The sequence below is a fragment of the Barbus barbus genome (genome assembly GCF_936440315.1).
Source record: "Barbus barbus genome assembly, chromosome: 12".
NCBI lineage: Eukaryota > Metazoa > Chordata > Actinopteri > Cypriniformes > Cyprinidae > Barbus > Barbus barbus.
This window is the reverse complement of record NC_136740.1, coordinates 27107672-27131240: the sequence shown is the minus strand read 5'-3', so window position 1 is coordinate 27131240 and position 23569 is coordinate 27107672. Positions and strand designations below refer to the sequence as shown.

Genomic DNA, 23569 nt, shown 5'->3' with positions numbered 1-23569 from the left:
GAAACAAGAACGTGGCAGCAGCTAAAAATGAAGTATAAAAACACAATTCAATCAAGGTAAAGCTTTAAACATGAAAGGTTCATGGGTGTGGGCTACATGACTTTTGACATTAAATATCATTCAGTGTCTATTTCAATGCGCTGCAGCTTTTTTCACATAATTAAATATTCTCTAATCCAACCTGTTACATTTCTTAATTACAGTAATAAAATTAACTACTGACTTGTCGACAGCAAGAAGGCAGAGGCTCCCAAAAAGGGGGGAGAACCTGCACCTGCACCACTGACAGATGAAGAGGAGATGGTCAAGTATTGGAAGATTTCTAAAATCCAAAAGTAACTTATAAAAATAACTTTTTCTTTTGTATTAGGAAATAAAGATGACCAAAAAATTGTGACTAATTTGTTTATTTAACAGCTGTGGTGGTGGTTATGGCTTATACTACCCTTCCATCTGGCATCCTTCTATTCCATAAAGTAATCGGTTTCATTTTCAGAAGGGGTGATGGTGGGGATGTGCTTGTCATCAGTGCATCCAAGCTTCCACACTGGAAGTCCTGAAGGAAATTCGGATTATTGGGTTACTTCCAGACGTCTCAGAATGATGTTATCAAGTGAACATCATTTATCAGATCAGCCTCATTTAAACCAATTTTTATACCACTGACTTACAGTCCTGTGAAACCCCTCTTTGACGGATTTGTGCCCAGGAAAAAATTCTCAGAATGGGTGTGAGAGGGATGCACACTTTCCTTAGAATCTGCATACAGTGGACTTATAATGTGCTCTGCATCTCCGATGTTTTAAAGTGCATTTTTCTTATTTTGCAAATTATCTTCCAATAGGGTAAGAAATTAAAAGTATTCTTGTTTCCGTTTGCATTAAGATAATTTTTCTTACCCTATGGCGGACAATTTTACTTGTTTTATGTAAAAGGCACTTAAAAGGAAAATCCCACAGGAAAAAAGACTAAATATAGACAATTATATAAGATGCATATTAAGAATTTTTTTATATTTGTACTTGAAATAAGACAAAAATACTTGGTAAGAAAATCTATTTTGCAGCGTGAATGAATGAATAAGGTATTTAAACTTCGCTAACACTATAAAAAGGGGGAGGAGACCGAAAGAAACTCTGGGTTTACCGAAGAAAACCTGCTCCCGACCAGGTTAGGTTCACAGAGTAAGTTACTATGGTAACTGACTCAGAATATAAGTTACCTCTCTTTCAGAAACGGGCTTGACTTACCCTGCTTTCTCGGGTTTGACAAACCTCCCATTTTGAAACCGAAAACCCAGAGTTTCCCTGATTTCAGGGTTAACATACTCAGAGTTTTCACTTAACCTCCTTTCTGAAACGGGCCCCGGGTGTCCAGATATAAGTTTTATTATTATTATTGTTATTTATTTTATTTATCAGTTACAATTTTCATCAGATTCTCATCGGTGTAATACTTTCTATTTTTTTATGTTTTATTTATTTAGTAATTTATTTAAAAAATTAGAGTTTAAGTGTTTAGTTGTTAGATTTTAATGTTCCTTAAAATACAGTATGACTAATTTCTTTTGCATTACAATTTATTTTAATGTATTATTTTTCTTTTGATTTTGGGGTGAAATGTTTTTTTGTACCCTACTTTAAAATAGGACTAGAATGAACGCAGTGTTTATAAATGACATCCATTCACCTCCTCCCTTTGTCTCTTTTCCTGTAGTTCTGGATGGCATGAAGGTTGACGTGGCTGTGGTCCAAAATCATCGTGCCTGAGACCACACAGATGGGAATGAGATAAAACTTCTGTGAGTCGCTCTCTCACACACACACACACGATGCGTGCTCAGTGAGGATGGCTGGATAGGTTATAAGCGTGTGATTGGTTGTTTGGAGGTTAGGGGCGGGGTTAGTGAGCCACCTGCGGCAGTGACATCAGCACGACAGAGATCAGGGGCCCCATGGTCTCCATCCCCCACATACACCTCGTGTCCTTTTATCTGTGATCATGTATCACCTGCAGCTACACGTCCAGCTGGAGGAGACAGATTTCATCTGTCATCTGCGAGTGGATCTCAATACCCAGAACTAAGTCTGTCCAGAAGTCCATGTCCAGCGGCCGGCCTGCCAGAGCTAATCTCACAGATGAAGCATCTCCTTTTCTGCTCAGTCATGTACCTGTGCGGGAGGGGGAAAGAGACGAGGAGGCCTTGCGATCAGATCCATCTCTTATTAGAACATGCGTCTGGGGTTAAAGGGATAGTTCACCCCAAAATTTAAATTCTGGGATCATTTTACTCAAACTCAAGTCATTTTAAACCCGTATGACTGACTTTCTTAGGCCGAGAAGTCTCTCTATTTGCAGTTGCAGTTAATGGTTAATCAAGTGTTCAAGCTTCCAAAAAGACACAAAAGCACCATAAAAGTATCATTAAAGTGATCCCACATACCAAAATATAGGTTATTGATAAACTTTAAAGGAGTATTTCACCCCAAAATGTCATCCAAGATATAGATATAGAGTTTGGAACAGATTTGGAGAAATTCAGCATTATATCACTTGCTCACCAATGGATCCTTTGCAGTGAATGGGTGCCGTCAGAATGAGAGTCCAAACAGCTGATAAAAACATCACAATAATTCAAAAGTAATCCACACACTCCAGTCCATCAATCTTGTGACGTGAAAAGCTGTGTTTGTGTAAGAATCATTTGAACTTTAACCTGTCTATGCTTTCTCCAGTGAAAAAGTTTGTTCCCTGTTGTTCTCTCACATCAAAATATTTGTTTAGAACTGTTTTTGATTATTTTTGCTTGTAAGCAGTGCTTGAGCTGTGAATATTTCTCACCTGATTCAAACGAGATGACTTTTTTAATTTTTTTTTACTTTTGGATGGATGACTCATTTTAAATTAAAAACATTTTAATGATACATTTGTTTATAATAAACAGCTTTTTGCTTCACAAGACATTAATTGATCAATGTGGAGTCATTGAAAAAAATTGATTCATAAGAATGACTCATTTATCATTCCATAGACCTACTTCCCTCATGAACTCTCTTAAACATGCCAAAGGAAGCAAAGAAGCCATGATTTTGTGTGAATTTTACCTGTGAACAAGGATAAGTGAATAATTTCTCCAAACACTTTTGGAGAGACTTCATTTGCGTAGACTTCATTAATATGAAATCAGTTCTCGTCTAATTCTTCCAAAACCAAACAATCTGATCTATAGTATCCACATTCATTTTATAGCTTCAGATGTTGTCTTACACTCTTAAAATAAAGGTTCTTTATTGGCACTAATGGTTCCATGAAGAACCTTTAACATCCATGGATCTTTTCCACTGTACAAAAGGTTCTTTATAGTGAAGAAAAGTTAGCTTTAGATTAGTATAATGCTCTTCGCACTAAGAAAAAATGGTTCTTTTAAGAAGTGTTCACTAAAATGTTGTTTGGGGGATATTATTAAGTGTCTGTTATATAAGACATTTTAGATGTAAAACTTTAGACAAAGATACTTGACCGTTACTTTTCCACGCTAACTATGAATAGAGTTTGAGCACCGCTACACAAACACTATGTACGTCATCTTAATATAGGGCTGCAGTTCGACGTCTTTCATACAAACACACCCCCACACGACTGCATGCAAGCCTTGAGTTCATGTATCTCTGGTGTCAGGGGAGTGTGCTTTAATTAGAGAGACTAATCAGCGTTAACGTCTTCATATTGCAGACAGGAGACTGACACGTCAAAGACTCAGACTCGCTCTAAACTCATCTATAGTCATTGTGTTAACGTGCTTCGATGCAGTCAGAGATGCCCACCCACATATCTGCTAATTGTAGGTCTTTGCCCCTGAGCGTCCTCACAGACACAGAGACAACAGGAAAATTTGGTCGTTTTAGCTCTGCCACTTAGAATGAGACATTTATGACACTTTTGCCTCTTCCACCCTCCGGTGGCTTTGCAGAAGGAACAGACTTTTCCCTTTTCTTTATTTAGATTTTTGTGTTCAGTTAAATATTTGTTCCTCCAAAGTTTTGGGTGAATATGCACCCAAACATATTATTACATCTTGATTTTTTGGGGGGGTATTGCAAAGATCTCTGCCATGATGCTGAAATGTTGTTAGTGGCTTCTTTCAACAGAGTTTGGCGTTAATATGTTGCTAAACAAAGGTTTGCTAAAACAGTCCATTTTAATTAGATTAAAAAATGTTAAGTAATTTATTGTTTTATTGAATATTTTAATATTTGGCATTAGCATGTTGCTACGTTAATGGTATTATACTCAAAAAAATGCTAAGCAATTTTTAATTCGACTGAACAGAACAGAAATGTTCTGGATTGAACAGATTAAAATGTTTTAATGGATTGAACAGAAAATTATTTATTTTTATTAATATATATTTTCATTTGATCTATCTATCTATCCATCCATCCATCCATCCGTCCGTCCGTCCATCCGTCCATCTGTCTATCTGTCTGTCTGTCTGTCCGTCCGTCCAGAATTGAAAGATTTTGAAAAATGTTTGATTTTGGTGTTTTGGTACATTATGTACAAAACTAATCAGAAACTACCTATTATTAATCTTTGTGACACTGATAGGAGTCATTTTAAACGCTCTTAGGTGAACCATCAAACTTTCAGTCAAGGGGAGCCAAGCAAAGCTTCATCACATCATTTATTTTCTCATTTTATCAGACTCTGATGAATATTTTTGAATTGCTAAATGTCATTTCCATCCTGAAGCCTAAATGCCGTAGGATCGAAACAGACTTGTTTTTCTCTTCTGACTTTCCTGAGTAGCGGAAAGAGGTCTTCAGATAGTAGACAAGCAGAAAGCCATGAGCTGATGAGTGGAAATCCCTTTGCTTTCTAATTAATGGAGGTACACAGGGCCAGAGGATGAAGCGGATCAGGGAAATGACATCAGGAGAGAGATAGCATCACTCATTTCTCTGGGCCATTGTCGCCCCACGGGATCGGCTGAAATGAACCGCTCTAGCATTCGCCGATACATTTGAATGGTGGAGAAAAATTCATTGTCCAGTGGAGAGTTTTCGATAAGGATCTCATCCACTCTCTCTTTTCTATTCTGCCTCCACTTCTGCTCTTTGTCAGAGAGCGTCCCGATCAAAAAACGGAATCGAGGCATCAGCAACAGGTGCGGTACATCCCTCAAAGCTGCAGGAATCTTGCAAATGAACTGAGGAGATTTGGTCTCGCCTAACCCTGGCTTCATTCATCTGCTGGTCTGTGTCAAAAGGGGCAGACGTGAGGTGTTTCAGGAAGGTGGAAGAGGCACATCTTAGCAGGCGAGAGAATTCAATGCAGTCAAAAAACTTAGATTTGCAACCAGTGACTGAATAGTGTTGCTATACGAGAGTAAACACCAGTTAGATGAATGCAGATGAACTCAGATACAGAAACACTGAAGAAAAACTGAAATTAGTGTTTTGGAAAGTAGTTTTAACAAACAAGACAGTTGAAAATGGTCCAAAAAATAGTAAAAAGGATTAGTGTGCATGACAGTGTGCTATACTTGTGTATTTCAGTATATTCTAAAATCAGTTACATTTTTGGTTTGTTCCTCCCAAAAAAATAAAAATAAAATTAAGAACATGTTTGTTAGGAACATTTTTCACGGAAAATTCCTCTTTGCTGAAATTCTAACATGTCATTTGAACTAACACATCGAATGGGAAAAAGGCATGTGTTGCGGTGCTTTTATTGTAAGTAAACTTTTTATGTAAAAAAATCATTAAATCTACAGACAAATAGACAAAAATATACATCAAGAAAATCTTTACTTCAATATTTAAAAATATTTAAATGATGCTAAAATTTGATGCTACTGACAATAAAAATTGTCTCAACAATATCACACACTGTAAAAAATGATCGTGATTTTAACGGTAAAAAACTGTGAAAATGCTACGGTAAAAACCTGTTACATGGTTAACGGAAAGTTCCTGTAAAATTTACAGGGAAAACCCGTAAACTGACGTTCCCAGAATTCCCTGCATTCCATTTCAAATTCTGTTTGAATTTGACGTTTTTTTCTTTGAAATAACTATGTTTCTTCTTAGTTTTTTCTTATCGGTTATGTTTATTAGGGTTGTATGTTACATCTAATGTTGTTAAATTAATGTTTATAGCATATTTCAGTTTAATGAGTCTCACCATGATGGTGTTTAGTGCTTGTGTGAATGACACTGTGCACCTTCTGTATATTCTATTGTTTAAAAGTTGCTTGTGATGGGCTTTGGCTCATCATGTGACTTTCTCATCATCACCTGCATTTGGTGGTTATCAGTGTATTTCAAAGGAACAAAATAGATTTCAGTACTTTAATAGGTTGGTATATTAAGATTATGCCAGTTAAAGAAATTACGGTATTTAACTGTAAATTTAAGTTAAAACCGTAAAACCTAAAACGTTGCTACCGTATTTTTTACGGTAGAATTCTGGTAACCACAGCTGCCGGTTTTTTTTGTAAATTTTATGGAATTTTTTTTTACAGTACATGACTGATGTTGAATATGATTTATTTTTTCTTAAAAAATTATGTTTTGTGTTTCACAGAAAACTAACAGCATGGGAGGATGAGAGTGAGTAAATCAGAATCAGAATCAGAAAGAGCTTTATTGCCAAGTGTGTTTGCACACACAAGGAATTTGTCTTGGTGTTAGGAGCTTCCAGTACAGAAAGTACAAACATAGTGCAGACAACATATAATTAAGGTGATAAAGAACACTAATAATGAAGAGAATAGACAATAATTAAGAATAACAATAGTAATAAAGAATAAAAATATACAGAAGAGACATGGCCATAGACAGAACTGTGAATGTGTCCTTTGTACAGATGAAGGTTTGATGAGTTATGGATGAGTAAATACTGAAAGAAGTGTCCTTTTTCGATGAGCTATTCCTTTAGATACATTTCTTTCAGCTTTACGGTATGTCTATTTTGTTCATTCTTTCACAGTGTTGCGCTCAACACTATTTGCAGAGAAGAAAGACATGGAGAAGAAACCACAACCAAACTTCATCAGTTCTCGCGTGTATCGCTAACATGCCAGGTGAATGAAATTTCAGACTTTTAGGCTTTTTTTTAGAACTATTGGGTCAAAGGAACTCACAAAGCATTGTGAGAATGCTTTGTTCCACCATTTAATTCTGTTGATTTGCTAAAATGTAAAAGTTTGGAAGGGTCACGAGCAAGAAATGTATTTGCTAGGAGTCTCTTTTAAAAGCTACTGGTGTTTTCTGGTGAAAGGACGGTGAGTGAAGTGTTGAAACTTCCATGATCCTTGCATTTGTAGTCGTAATAGTCATTCCGGCTCAAACGGCGGTTCTGATAGGACAACAAAACTGGAAACAGAGGTATCTTCAACAGAACGAAAGAAACACAGCAGAAATCAGGGTCTGTTTTGGATTAAGCTTCGCCACCTTATTCCTGTTCCTTGCAACACCAAACGGTATCAAGAACAAAGAGCTTTGCAAACGTTACTGCAAAATCCCAGTTTTCTAAACGCAAAAGTGGAAATTACCCATCATTCTGCATTATTCGCCATATCGCTTTAGCGAAAACACCACCAAAGGTCCACATGCCAGAATCACACATGCTCTGTTGGGATTTGCGCAGCCTATCCATTGACATTCCCTTCAAAGTTTCCCGTGATAAGTGAGAACTGAACGCAGCGGAGCATATATTCCCTCCCTGCTTGCCTGCGGTAAATAAGCGGGTGTCTCTGAGCTCCACTAGCTTTGTCTTTCCTGGCTTTTAAATGATAATTTAAGTTTTCCTGGCTAAGTACTTCCGTCCATCCCAAGAGACCTCTATCCCCATGTAAGACGGTGTGTGTGTGTGTGTGTGTGTGTGTGTGTGTGTGTGTGTGTGTTTTTAATATATACATATATATATATACCCCCACCTCAGCCCTTATACCCCTTGCTGATATTTAACACATAACCACTCATAGTCTGCCTATGAGATATGAATATAATTGTATGTTAGTTTTTAATTACAGGAAGAATCTAACTTGTAAGACGATGAGCTGGAAGGTGCCACCGCATTGTTATATTTTTTCATCCTGGTTTTTCTGATTATGTGAGCTGGGCTCCTTTGCTAAGCGTTGATAAGCAGAATTTCCATGTTCCCTGCATAATTAATCCATCTCTGCCTGCCTTCCATGCCAACTCCTCCGTTATCGCCCGCACATGCCTGAATTGCAAAAGAATTCTCTCTTCAATTGGAACTTATTGAAATTCTAAAAAACTGGAAATCCTTAAATTTTAAGCCACAGATTGTTAAATGGATTAATTTCGCGGCAATCTCGAGCATCTAACGCGGGAAGACAGGCAAGGCGAATCCAAAGTGTCTCCCGTTTGTGGACTTTTAGTCCCAAATGATAGGGTTTATTGGCATCCCCCCCACCCCCCAGCTTCTCCTCCATAGTCAAAAATTACCATTCATTTGCATCGTATAAAACACTTTTATATGGTCTGAAATTCAGAGGAATGTCTTTCAATGCCTGTCGTTTGGCCACCCGATAACAACTCCGGCCCGGCACATCTGGAGCCTTTTGATACTGGGTGAAAGGGAAGCCTGAATATTTAATATTTTTATCTGTTTTTCATCGAAGGTTTCACTATTAAGGATGGCGGCGCTATTTGCATGGAGGCTGGCAGATGTAGATTCACTTCTCAGAGCTGTCTACACCCAACCTCACTGTGAAAATATACACAGAGATGCGTTTTTCTTCTCTTTCTTGTCGTGCTTCTGCTTCTGCGGATATACTGACCAAAACCATCACGCTGCAAAACAATTTTGGAATAACTAGCACCAAATCCAAATGTTCTAGTCCAGACATTTCAGATGAAACGGCATGCATCGGACAATTATATTAGTCGCATTAGAATAAGGGTCTCTGATTAACTGGCAGCTCTGCTCAGAAATGTGATATTATGCGGTTATTGTTACATCTGTCATGGGCGCAAGTGCTCCCTGCAAGCATGTAATTAACCGCAACTGTTGTGGACTGTGCCCGGCCGTTTGTAATCTAATAATTATAGATTAATCAACTCGATATTCTGTGTATTTTCCTCCCTTGGCAGCCTTTAATGAAGGTATTGCAGAAATAGTGTGCAGCTGTATTTCAATGCAATTATTCTGTCAGAGCGAACAGCCAGTTTGTATGCTGTTTGTGACTGATATCCACTGAATATTATCCTCGCAAACCTAAACGGAAGGGAAGACTGCAAATAAATCCCCTCGGGAGGATATTATGCACAATGCTGGACATAATAGGATTTGGATAAAAATAAAGATGTTGATCATTTGGTTGTAAGATACAATCAAATCTGCTGGTTATTCATAAAAAATGATTCTCTCTAATGGTAAGGATGCATTTACAACTGCACTTACAATTGACTTCTTAAAAAAAGTAACTCTTTCAAACATTTAGTCCATGCGATACACACATTTACTTGATCATCAGCAATAAGAAGTCTAATAAGTGGTGATTAAATATGCATTAAAAGTGCAGAACAGTTGTTGTTGTCCTTGAAAACTGTCAGTTGCATAACTGTAAAAGATCTGGTTCTCTCTTAATGTGTCTACACGCTGTTTCACAAGCTGTACAGTGCTTAAATGTTGCAATATTTCACAGCTCTTGCTGTCATTTCTTTGAGCCTGCATTGTAAAAAAAAATGTTTTGTCAGGGAACCTAAAATAGTCTGCTTCATTTGGTAACATCTAAAATAACCAGTCAAAATCAGAAATGTCATTAAATATGATTGAATAAACCTGACGGTGAAATTTATGGGTCAGGGCCGGTATAAATAACTCATTATGGTAACAATAGTGCCTTTTTACTTTTTATAGTACTGTATGTGTGAAGAGGTTATTAGATTAAAACTAATCCAATTTGCATTTTATGTCATTCTTTTTTTTTCTTCTAAGTAGTGAGCATTGCCTGTCTGTGCATATTCAACGCTTAGTGTTAAATATAACTTATTTTCTATTTTATTTTAATAGAATTGTATATTTATGACAACAGGAACAAACTATGTTTAATGCCATATTTGAGTTATTCTTAAAATTAGGGTAAATACTGATTAGTGGAACTGTTTCTATTTTAATTAATATAGTATTTCACTTAGAATACCGTTTATTTTTATGATAATTATTATTTGAATCATTTATATTAGCAAGATATAGATAATCCTAATAATCTTGATCATTTCCCTATAATTCTCTTAACTGTTTAAGTGCATATGTAACAATTATTCAAAAATTTGAAAGACGGTTAAAAAATAAATCATTTTTGAAGAATCAGTAAAATATTACATTTATCATTGATTGATTGATTATTTACATTTCAGTGAACATCTGACAGTGGGGTATATGAATATGAATATTTTAAATAGTGATAATATAAATCAAATCAATATTCGGAGGGGGGGGGGGTGTGAAGAGAAATCTAACATCAAGGAATAAAAATAAAAAATTATCATTTTAGAACATGGGTTGCATTAGCATTTGCAAAGCACACACACACAAAAAATATATATTTTTTTACTCTTTCCTCCCAAAGTCAAGAAAAAATGAACTCATTTCTAATTATTCTAACAATTTGATTTATTTACTAAGTCCCCTTTCAAAAAATGTCAAATCATTTTTAATCTCCATCTCTGTGTGTTTTACTTGTTTTCAGCTCCAAGACAGCAAAACAAACCGAAGACGAGTTTCAAAATGGAGGGATGGAAATCAGCAGCGAAAAGAGGAGAGGACGAGTGCAGAGAAAACAAAGAAACGGAGGAAGAAGGGAAGAAAAAAAGCAGAGAGAAGAAGGTGTGGAGCAGAAGTGTGGAAGTGTGTTGCTGGGCAGAGGGCTGGCGCTGAACGCGGGGGTTGGCAGGCGGGGTGGAGAAGCGGGCACGCTCACAGACATCTGTTGGCACGCTGCGGATGATGGAGGGGGCACGGTGCCATGACCAGAGGGAACATGGCACACTGATAATGCTGTAGCTATACTCAGATACACACTGCGTCTCTATAGAACACCACACACACCAGCACTAATGATAAAATAATCTCACACTATCGACACGAGCGACACAGGACACACATGTCGCTGATCAAAATATCATAATTGGCAGCTTTCAGTTTTCAATCTGGGCAAAATACTTTTTATGAGAATCTAAGAGAAATTATCCTGCAGAATAAAAAGTGAATTTACACTCCTGAAAATAAAGGTTCTTCATTGGCACCGATGGTTCCATGAAGAACACTTATCATACTTTCCACTGCATAAAAGGTTCTTTAAAGAGGAAAAAAGTTCTTTAGATTATTAAAATATTCTTCACACTAGAAAAAAAAAAGAAACTGTTCACCGAAAGGTTCATTGGGAAAAAAAATTCTTCTGTGGCATTCATTCTTAAAAATAAAAGGGTGCCATAGAATAGCCATTTTTTTCTCAAAGAACATTTCAATTATGAAAAAGTCTTGAAAATACAGAAAAAGCTATTAATTGATTAATTCAAACAATATTCACAAGAAAATGTTTGATTGAAACATTTTGAGTAGACAAAGTGGGTAAAATTGAAATAAATTTCCAGTTTCTCTATGTTAGAAGTAGAAGACAAAAAAATGATCACATCCTTCAAGGATTATAAAGTTCAAACATGTTTTTTTGGGGGGTTTTTTTTCATGATATTATTATAAAATACGGGAACATGAAAATATAATGCAAAGTAAGAATTTAAATAAACATATTGTTCTCAAACCTTTAAAATCCATGGAACATTTCTAAAAGGTTCTTTATAATGGAAAAGGATTGTTTATAATATAAAAATGTTCTTCACACTAAGAAAATAAAACGATGCTTTAAGAACTGTTCACTGAAAGATTTGGGGGGGGGGGGGGGGGCAAAATGGTTCTTCTGTGGCATTTACTCTTGAAAATAAAGGTTCCACAAATATATGTTTTCACAGCAGTGCCACAGAAGAACTATTTTTGGTTCCTTGAAGAACTTTTCAGTGAACAGTTCTTTAAAAGGACCTTTTTTTTTTTTGTCTAAAGAACATTTTAAAAATCTAAAGAACATTTTTCTACTACAGTATAAGGAACCTTTTGTGGAATGTTAAGATTCCATGGATGTTAAAGTTTCTTTCAAGTACTGTAGTAGCATAAAAAAAGGTTTTTTAATAGTGCAATTTGATCACCACAACTGACTTTCTTTGGTGCAATCTGGTCGATTCTGTCATAAAATTCTTACTAATATATTTGACTTCAATAAAACCAGTCAATTTAGATGTCACCACATTTTTAGGTTACCTGACAACACATTTTTTATTCTGTGCATCATTTCATAGCAATTTTATTCCCCGTATCTTCTGGCCTTTATTAATTTCATCATTATCAACACTAGACCTTCCATCTCTTTTCAAGCAGATGGACATGAATGCATGGCCTTGATGCTCGTCCACTCCTCCAGCTGTCTAACAGCACCCACACACGCAGTCACAGTCACCTCCTCTGGATAGCAGCCAGTCCCATAATGCCAGTTGGTGTGGCATCATACAGCAGAAAATCAGCCTTGCGACTTCAAGAGCCGCTGATGCTGAAGTTCAGACGGCAGTAAATCATATTTAAATGTGCTGGAGGCAGACGTGGATATATTTAGCTGCACCCACACACAACTCGTTTACAGTGATTTTGCAATATGAAAAACAAAAACGTGCCATTTTTAGCGTTTTTTACTTGACTCGATCCATTATAAATGACTTTCATTAGCGTAACCTGTGTAGTCAGGTTGATATTGTTGACTTCATTTAGAAGTTACCTCATTTTATAGGTTACCAGGCACAGATTTTTTTGACAGTGGACAAATATCGGCTTGATTTTCACAAGTGCAACACATATTTTGCTGTAAGTCTATGACTGTGCATTTTTTATCATCACAGCACAATCCCATATGTCTTCTAAATCCCTTAATTTAATGTTACCGTTAAACTCCTCACTGTATGTGTGTTAAAGCAGCAGCGGCATGATCTCCATGCCACTGATTTCCCCTGCTATGAGAACAGCATCATGTTAATTATTTCAACCATCTGCTGCAGCCCGTGATGGAGGCGCCCTCCACCTCACATAGATTTGTACCTGTCAGTCAAAATGCGGGACCAACACGAGGCGCCATGGCGGCGAGAATAAGATCCAACGCATGCCAAGGTCCTGAGGGATCGAGCTGTGGTGTGAAATTAATCTGGAGTTCACAATTTAGCTGGACTCTCTGAATTTACGCTCAAAGAAGCCTCAACATCTGGCTATTATTGGAGTGTTTTGGCATGAGAAATGTAGAAAGCAGAACTTTAGGAATTTCTGCAGCTCCTTTTGACTGAATGTGATGTTTCATGATACACATTTCTGTAAATATCATGAAACATCACAGAATTATTTGAATTTCTGAACACCCACCAAAAATTATGACACTTCCTGGAAGATGATGTAATTAAGTAACTGACCTTTGCTAGTTTCAGAGGGATTTTGAAAAATGTATAGGATGAAAAAGATCTTGAAGATAAAGGAAAAATACAGGATCTTATCAATTTCGATAAACATTTCAAATTTCAAGTTTAAAAAATAAAATAGTTACTTCCTGGAGGATGATGTCATTAAGAAACTGGATTTTGTGAGTTTTAAAGCGATTCAGGAAAGAAAGAAAGAAAGAAAGAAAGAAAGAAAGAAAGAAAGAAAGAAAGAAAGAAAGAAAGAAAGAAAAAGAAAGAAAGAAAGAAAATCAGCTTTAAAAAGCTTAAAAAAAAGGGGGAAAAAAAATACAGCATCTTATGAATTTTGTTAACTTAGTTGTTAATACTAGCTGATGTTTGTTCTGCTGTTTTCCCTACCACCAAACATGTCACTTCCTGGAGGATATTGTCTTTAAGAAACTGGCTTTTGGTAGTTTTTAAGAGATAAAAAAAAAAAAAATCATCGGTTTGAAAAATATTCATAGTAAAATGTTTTGTTTGTTTGAAACTTTGATTAGATAAAGAAAAAAAAACACTTGGAATATATTTAAATAAAGTTTTTCTATGGAAAAAAAAAATCTTGCATGTTTTTTATTGTGATATTGTGACAAAATATATGATTTCCATCTTTAAAACGTAGATTTAATATTTTGCGAAACCATTAGACCGAATCACCACAGTTAATCAGATTGATAATCTCATAATTCAGTCTAGAAATGTTATTGGTCTGTCTGTAAATGGAAGCAATTAAGTTCAATAATGCACTGCGACCAAATGCAACTATATTTGATGACATGCATGCAGCAGTGGCTGTCTCTGTGTGCTTTGAATTTGGGATGAACAACACCTTAGCAAACATTTTTATACAGCACATTATTATTTTTCAGCCATATTTATTATCTGACCTGGTGTGCCTTGAAACAAAATACAAGGTTAAATTAAGAAAGAGCAGCGTTTCCTGATCACTGTGACTGATATTGTGTCGCATATACACACAGCGTCCTCCTGCAGTTATATCTCCTGCAGCAAAACACTTTGATTCAATTATTGATTGGTTAAAACAGCCTTTAATTCCTTGCATATGTGATTTTCGAAGAAATGAAACATGTTTCCAAATGTAATCTAACCTTGAACGATATAAAAAGACAGCGCAGAAAGGACAGGGTGGGGTCACTTAATTAATTTGGAGGTGCTCGTTAATACAAACCACACGCGCTGCCGATGACCTGCCACAGGAGCTCAAAGAGGGTCAGAGAAGTCATACTCGGCCCTATTCAGAATTACACAAAACAACAGACTGTGACACCTGTGGCCTTGGAATTATGTGAAAACCATGTGAGCGCACAATAGAAATAAGCATATACGCAACATATTACTCTTATTTACAAGGGGTGCAGAGTTCAAGGGAACAGCTGTGATCATGAATTGAGAATAATGTGCTTTTTAACATGGAAATGAATAGCTTTTTACGGAAGAGTCAGAATGAGTGTAGGCCCAGACTGTGAGCCTTAAGTTTGCTGGAAGTCTCCTGCACAAACTGAGCATCTATAGAAATTCAGAATTCTAAAACTGGCATGTTTTATTGAGGAAAACAAATTATAATATTTTCTGGAGAAAAAAAAATCTATATTTACAAATCCTGATTTATATTTGGAGTGATGAATAAAATGATCACACATTCATTACAATAGGAAACTGATGATGATGATTTTAGAAAATCTTGGATGAGAAGATATAGAAAAATATTCAGTTTAACAGTGAAAAATTTATAAACCAGCATAAATACTATTCACTGAATCACCTAATATAAAATCAAGAGAGGCATGTACGGTATGCTGAAGTAAATTATCTGTTTCTTACAAACACAGCTTCAGACTGGAGTGGCGTTGTGGATTATTGTGATGTTTTTATCAGCTCTCATTCTGACGGCACCCATTCACTGCAGAGGATGCACTGGTGAGCAAGTGATGTAAGGCTACATTTCTCCAAATCTGTTCTGATGAAGAAACAAGCTCATCCACATCTTGGATGGCCAGAGGGTGAGTACATTTTCAGCAAATATTCATTTATGGGTGAACTATTCCTTTAAAATCAACATGAAAAAAACATTTTGTATGTGATTTATGTGTTTTAATCTGTATTCAATGAGAAATTGCATGGCATTAATTTTTTTTATAAAATATTAACTTTTTATTATTTGGAATAATAAGTACAAAGAAGTCATGTATAAGACCAGGAACCTGTTTTAAGAAGGTAAAAAGGCTCAGTTTTGGTTTCATGTTGGCATGAGCCTCAGTGTGCCACTAATAGCAGCAAGTAGAACTGGAAAAATAATGACTGCCTGCCATTGGTTCGGCCAAATATTTAGTTCCACCCCAAACTCAAGCCATTGGTTGAACAGGAAGGCTTCTCAAACAACAGAGCAATGTTTTAACGTGTCACAAAAATGACACAAAGCAGCTTTAATCTAGTTGTAGTTTATAGACAATGAACATGAGCTTTAAAATATTACACATAATAAGTGACACAAATTTGATATAGATTTTCACCATCATTTAGATCTGAAGCAGAACTAGAACTCAGCTGTGAATGGCTAACGCTATTCTCCTTCATGGCTGGAGCTCACAGCCCGCCAGCGCTGGAGCAGAGGACTCTGGGAAGAGCACACTTCTTGCCAGAGTGTAATGGCTGGTGAAAGCAGAAGCAAACTGCACAGAGGCAGATAAAGGTTTCCTCAAGGTGCAGCTCCGTTGACTAGTTAACCCCTTGAAATTATGCCGTAGTTTCAGACTCCGTTCCAAAGTCCCGGAATTGGGTTACAAGATAATTTCACAGGCGACTTGCTTGTCTTACTTGGCAGTTCAACTGGCTAATTGAAGAAGGCGATTTCCGGGCCCTGAAACTGTTTAAGAAATGATACTTCAAATTTGAGTAAAGGGATTTTCTGTGACGTGGAAGTTGCTGAATTTTTGAATATATATGAACGTATTTTTCACCAAATGCATGCTGAAAGTAGCACATTGAAAGTCTTGAGTTAGTTGAAGATCACTTTTTAATTAAAACATATGCACTTTTTTTCATTTGCGTTTGTTTTCAGGTGATTTCAGAGTTAGGACTGAAAAAGACAAGGACATTTGTATGTAGTTTTCTATAAAAAGATTTCTAAAAATCCTCACCCAGTAATCACGAAAGACGAAATTCATTTGAGCCACTTAACATATGTTCTTTTATATCAAATATAAAAAAAACTTTTTTGATTGCTTTATTTTAAAATTCTGAATAGGACATAATACGCATAACTACATTTGTATAGCTGCTTTAGAGTTTTTAACTGGGCTCTGCAAATAAATTGAACTGCACTGAATCAACAACATTTGAAATTCATTCAAAATTCACAAATACAAAGGAAAAAAAATGTGGTATCAAAGAAGATTCACCTACTCAGACCAAATGTGTTGGTACAAGGGTATTTTACTGATGCAAAGAAACTGCATATGAATCTACAATCAGTGGTAAAAATAAAAGAATTAAAGAATTGTTGCCTGTTAATGTCATTATTTTTAGACATCAAAGTATAAAACTATTAAATAACGTTTTATGTTTAATATATTTAAATTAGATATGTATATGTCATAAACTCATCTATTTATGATTTAAAAATTAATAGCCACACAATAGCCACTACATTTGTCAACGAAACTAATTTCAAGCATTTAAACACAATTCTTTACATGTTTTTCAAGTTTATGAAAATCATAAATTAAGCCAAGTGTGTGACAATAAATATACAGTAAACATCACGACAAGACAATATAATATATATATATATATATAAATGGTTTACGATTACTTCTGATATTTAAAGTAACGCTTAACCGTGGTAGGCTAGTTTATTTTTAACTTCACACCTGTTCCAAAACCCCGCCCTCCAAAGAATGGCAGCCAATCCGATTTGACCAAACCTGAACACAGGTAATGATTGGCAGGTAATCTACGTTTTTGATTGGCTAAGAAAAACGCCGACCAGGGCTGTGTAACTTCTGAGGACGCATATTTTGGTAATAGAAACGCTTTATACTCGATAAATTAAGTCATTAATACATTAATAAGTCTATTTTATTCGGGATTTCAACTATCAAACCTTTTAAATAAGTTTTTTGCAAAAAAGAATGAACAAATTTGGCCTGAGTGTAGCGCTTTTCGGAACAATAGTCCGCGTGTACAGAGAAGTTTAACAGCATTATATGTGAGAGATTGTGTGTGTACGGCGACCGCGGTGGATCAAACTTCATGTTCAAACAAAAGCGCGAAACGCCTTCCCCTCCGCCGTCAGTCCGAGCGGACCGCAGCTCCGCGCGCACACACACACATACACACACACACTCGTGCGCACGCACGCACGCACTGAGAGCCTGTGAATAATCCTCATTCCTTCTGCTACCCGTTCGGCTTTTGGATGATCCATAATAACCTCTCATAATAACCCATAATATCAATTAATAATCAATAATCATCCGGATCAACATGTCCCGCAGAAAGCAGAGCAACCCCCGGCAAATCAAGCGTAAGTTACTCTGTTTATTATTATCATTACTGTTATTTGTTTCAAAGCCAAGCGGAGTAAAGTTGGATGAAAGGGAGATTGAGATAGATCAGTTTATGATGATAACTGATCGTAGAAGCAGGTGCAAATGTTCTTCTTTTAGTCCTGCTTTAAATCTTGTTTGATGCTTCAGTGTTTTTGTCTTTAACGAGGCTTGTTTTTCGCGTGAATGTAACATTTTGAAGACTTGTTTGTTATGCTTTCATTTTGCATTTACTTATTCGTAGATTGTTGTGCCTTCTTTGCTTATAATATTTATGCACGTGCTTAGGCTATTTAATTCTTAAAGTTTAATATAGTGACGATCACAGAAACTGAGTAAAGTAGTTGTTTCAGATGATGATGAAGCCCCACGAGGGTCTGTTTACAGTCAGTCCTTTTTTGTATTTGTTGAGGTATATGGAGATGTTTTTCATAATAGTGACATTTTCTTATGTTTTCAGTTTTGCTTTTATTTATCATTTATGCATATTGCAGGTTTATTATTGGCTATCAAACATAATTCAAAATAAATAAATAAAATGCAGCTCTAGAAGTGCTTTTGTAATAGTTATGCATGTTTGTTTAGTGCTGAAAGATTTATATTCAGTAGTGAGGAGCTCATGAACTGATTCAGTGTTTTAGTTTAAAGTAGTTTTAGATTTGAAGACATTCAGCTGATTCTTTAAATAGTGTTTTGAGTCTGTTCATCTTTCGGTCTTGTTGTATTTGACCATGTGAAGATGTTTTCAACGATTAACAGGCAATACGTTTATCACATTTCAATGTCATGTTTTTATTCTTGACATTTATTATAGCGTTATTGTTGTTTGGCAAGCTGTATCAAATTATGATAGCTGAATTATCATTCAGTTTTTAGGTCATTGTAGTTTTACGTCCAGCGTTTCTTGTAAAGGTTTTAAGGGTCTGTTTCGAATCAGATGTGGATGTCAGAAAAAATCGCCCAGAATCCCTCATGCATGCAAATAAAGACTGAAATATAGTTTATGTATTTATGATAATGCATTTAGAAAAGAAAATACCAAAAAGTATTTCTGTGGTCTAAAATAAATATAATATTTAATAAATATGACACATCTCAGCCTAGAATAATCTGCTCTACAGAGTTAAATAAATAATGTGTTTCATAAAATATACACCATCAGTAGCTTGAGCATTTCCATTTTTCAGGGCCTATTTTTAGGACACTGTTATGATATAGTACCTGAATATTTTCAGCACCTCCCGAAATGAAAAGTTCAGACAGTAAAATTACAGTTCTGTCTTTTATACAATAATTAAATAGGCTGGCTTTTGTTGCATTCATCTTTTGTGAATGAAAGAGCCGAAGTGCGATCGCTGGTCAGGGCCTTTAGATACAGCCTGTGTGTGTGTGTGTGTGTGTGTGTGTGTGTGTGTGTGTGTGTTTGGACCGCAGGGAGGAAGAACGAAGAATCTTCTTCCTCTGTTGTGAAATGTTGTTTTTTTAGGAACATGTTAAACTGAGCCAAGGAGAAGGGATCAAGCAAGATTGCACACTTCTGAAAGCCATATGTCTCTTTATCGCCGCTTGATATTTGTATGTTTGTACTAGTGCAATGAAATGTTTCTGTTTGAGTGTTTGTGCGTGAGATCATACGTTGAGCTCATGTACATAAAGTAAAATTTGACTTAAAAAAACTGTATTCCTTTGAAAATGTTTTATTTTGACCATCCTGTCACTTGGGTGACACATTGAGATGTATTCTGTCAGATCAAATATTGTTTGACTGTACTAGTATTCAGTACAGTAAATACAAATACGTTTGAAGGCTTTCAGTCAGTGCAAAGCAATCTTTGCGTATTTTGTTTGATGTGGTACTTTCTGTTATCTCATTCGACAAGCATGACAGCTTCTGAATACCCGAAATGAGCTCGAGTCATTAAACTGTTGACCGAGGCGTATGCATGCAAATCGATCTGCGTCGATTTCTTTCTGAAATGCATCCGAGATGTCCAGGAACTCGGTAATCTAACGGCTCTCACAGCTCCGTTACTAGAGCATTCATAATATCAGGGTATTGTCTCTAGCTCTGAAAGGTCACGCAGAGCCCGTAGTTCCTGTCTCTGGCACTTCAGGAAGAGGAAGAGAGAAGAAGAGACCGTCTGATCCAGTGCACAGAGAGATCGAGAGTCATTCTAAAGGACAAAAAGGCTGTTGGGCATCGTACCCCCCCTCCACTGCCATACGTTGGTCGGTTATCTAAAATTGTGATTTATGCAGTATTTTAATATTTTGCTTATTCTCTCCCCTTGGGTGCTCTCTGAGCAATGATAAAAAGGCCGTGCTGAAAAAGCACCATTAATTTGCACCGATGCCTGTGAGATAGGGCCAGATAATGGGAAAGATAAGGCAGGGAGATATACCATCAGAGCTGCGATTATTACCATTAGAATTCCAACCCAGCAATCTGCAGCCGGCTGATAATTCCCTCTCCGTTTCCACCACTTTGGATGATAAGGCAAAAAATAGTCATCCACTGCTCCTTGATTAGGCTGCCTGGATATTCCGATAATGCGGTGATAAATTATGTATTTCTCCTCCTTGTTTTTTGGCCCTGAAACGTTACATCTGATTTCATTTTTTATTAATATTTATTTTGCATTGGTTTTGGTCCCCGCCCCCACCGGCGAATCGAAGACCCCTCTCGCCCTCTCCTCTTTCAGTTATTCTCATCGTAATAATAGTTTGACAGAGAGGTGATGGAGGGTGAGATGTTTTGTATGGGAGCTCATATCTGCGTTATCAGCTCATCTCCACGAGCGGCTGCTCGCCGCTGTTGTTTTTAGCCCTTATCACCTCATGCCAATATGCCAATAAATTGGGCCGATTGTTAACCAGGCCGAGCCAGGGCCAGTGAAAATTTATGACAGGAAGAGATGAAAATATCGCTGATGCACGATTAGCTTCGCAGTAGAGCGTGATGTCTCAGTCTGTGCTGAGGAATGCCTGGTGTCGCTTTAATAGGCAGGGCAGATACAAGGGTTGGCGAATGGAAAGCGTGCCCCGTGGTGTAATTTGTCTGTAAAATAGCCCCTCGAGTTGCACGTGTGGGCTTGAAGAGCAGGCGGGTTGATGGGAAAGGCCTCTCTCCATCTGTTTACGCTCGCTGCAGGTCTGTGCGCTTCTAAACGCCACTTTGCTTTGTGGGATGCTAAACTGTACAGTTTTTCTTTCATCTCTCTTTCAAAAGCTAGTGAGTTGCCTTGTTGTCTATTGCCTGCATAGGAATCATCATTAAAACATTTACATTTACCTCATGCTCTTTCACAAGCCCACCGTCTATAATTTGATTGGCCAACTAAATCATTTTGACATTGATGAGCACTGTTAGATTCGCTGAGACAGGCCAGGCTAAAAATGTAACTTTTAAAACTTGATTCGGATTCTCATTTATGAATTCCGCAGATGCTTTTATGCTTTTCAAACCGGCTTTAATTGCATTTAAGGTATGCATTTTATCTCTACATCCACTCCCTGGGAATCAATCCCATCACCTTGGCCAAATTGCTCCCCCTGATATATGATATTCTTGACGCGGCTCTGCTGAACTTCCACCCTGTTTGTCTTCCTCAGTGATCTCACAGTGCACATCAATGTCAAAATGATTGAGATGGCCAGTCAAATCAAAGAAGGCAGGCATTACCGTTCACAGAAACAGAACATGAATTCCAGTGTGACGCTTCAGTTTTTAATGGTTAGTGTGAGTTAAAATGCACAAAAGACATTTAATATTTGACAATTGTTTCACAACAGGCATGCTAAATAACCAACAGTAATACCTAGTGATTCAAGCTACTCTACTTTTTTCTCTTTTCTTTTTTTGCAAATTTTGTTGCAGTTTTGAATTTAAAGTACAAGCTTTTGATTCATGTGAGACAACACAAAAAATGAACAAAGCATTTTTCCGGAAAATTAGGTGTACGATAAATGAGAGAAAGTGCAGATTTTAGAAAAATTGATTACGTCATATCAGACAATAAATTATACTCTTTTCCTGGTCTTCTTTCTTTTCTTTATTCCCTTAAAGTCTTTTAAATCCTTACATTTTTTACATTTCTTTAAATGCTTAAAGAAAGTATTCAAGACATGGCCTACAGACATTAGTAATGTCTTCAGTAAGCATTTTATTTATACAATAGTACATTTTTAAATAGGTTAGTCTTTTAGTATTCACTTTTTGATCAACATTTTTTTTTGACTGAACTTATCGCAGTGCATTCTGGGATTGCCTTATCCCATATGAGCGACCCAAGGGGCGATCACACTGCCAGCAGTTTGTAGCGACCCAAAGTCCTTTCAGACAAACTACAGGTGATGTCACTTTATGCAAATGAGCAGTAGTAACATGCTGTTTAGGTAAGATGTTTGCTAGAGAAACTAATTCTAACCACTTGGGGTTCAACAACACAGTCAAGTGCAGTTTTGTTTCAAACCACTCAATTTTCAGCTGACATTTGACAAAGGAAACATGTCTGACTGAAATAGCTACTTTTAAAGTGTCTTTTTTGAGTTCCAGAGCGAATCCAAATGATTATTATGCTCAAACTGAAGTATATGGAGGATTTGCCAGCATTCGGTGCTGGAAAATGGTAGTCAGAGATCTCGGGTGGAGGTTTGTTGTTGCTCTTTGTGAATGTGTGTAATCGACTTTCAGTATGACTTCATAATAAGTGTGTGATTATCATCTCGGCTCCGCCCAGTAGATGATGATGATGTCAAACGAGAGCTCCGTCAGCCCTATCAGGTAACACGTCTATCTCTGGACGGGGTTTATCACAGTCTCAACTTATAATGGTGCAGTGAGAGTGTTTGCTGACTTGGCTGCCAACATGTCAGTGTGTGTGTGTCCATGGATATGTTTATGTTGGAGATGAAACGGATGGTGTGTGTGGTTTGAATTCTGTGGTTTACCAGTCAGTCAGTTTACTAAATTCTGTTCTATTTTTATGCCTTTTTATTTTATCAAATTATTGAATGCATATGGAGCATATGGAGCATTCAATAATATTTTTGTCTGCGGTCTGCTCAGTGTGTTTCATCATCAAGGAAGTTTTTGACACCGTAAGTCTGGGTGTGTGTTGTGTTCTAGTGTGTGTGATAATAATGAAACTCCTCTGAGATGACTTTCTCATACTTGAGACCTTTCTTTGGTAGATTCCACTGATGAAAGTGTGCAGCTTTTTTTGTGTTCCTCATAGATTTGTCTCATGACGAATGGCTGCTGGATGCCAACTTTCCTTTTCAACATCTGTTGGCTGCCAATTACAGCTTGCGTTGTTTTGCCTTGTCTAAGCTGAAGGGGCCATTTGACTTTACAAACTTATAGAAATCAAATGCTCTGATAGATAGACAATATTTTAATCGTCTGCTTTTATCAAGTATGCAAATGCTTGACCAATGTCT

At 36.7% G+C, this 23569-nt stretch overlaps 1 protein-coding gene across 2 annotated transcripts in view; it reads left to right on the top strand.

Moving 5' to 3' along the window:
• Positions 1 to 17898: 17898 nt before the first annotated feature.
• LOC306877656 (zinc finger protein ZFPM2-like) overlaps positions 17899 to 23569 on the top strand; it is a 160338-nt gene continuing 154667 nt past the window's right edge. The window contains exon 1 of one of the 2 annotated variants that reach the window (XM_079429554.1): positions 17899 to 18105. In XM_079429554.1, coding sequence (XP_079285680.1) covers positions 18066 to 18105 — 40 coding nt within the window. In that variant the 5' untranslated portion in view covers positions 17899 to 18065. Of the gene's footprint in view, positions 18106 to 23027; positions 23228 to 23569 lie in introns of those variants that run through there. The other variant, XM_079429555.1, reaches the window with a different exon arrangement.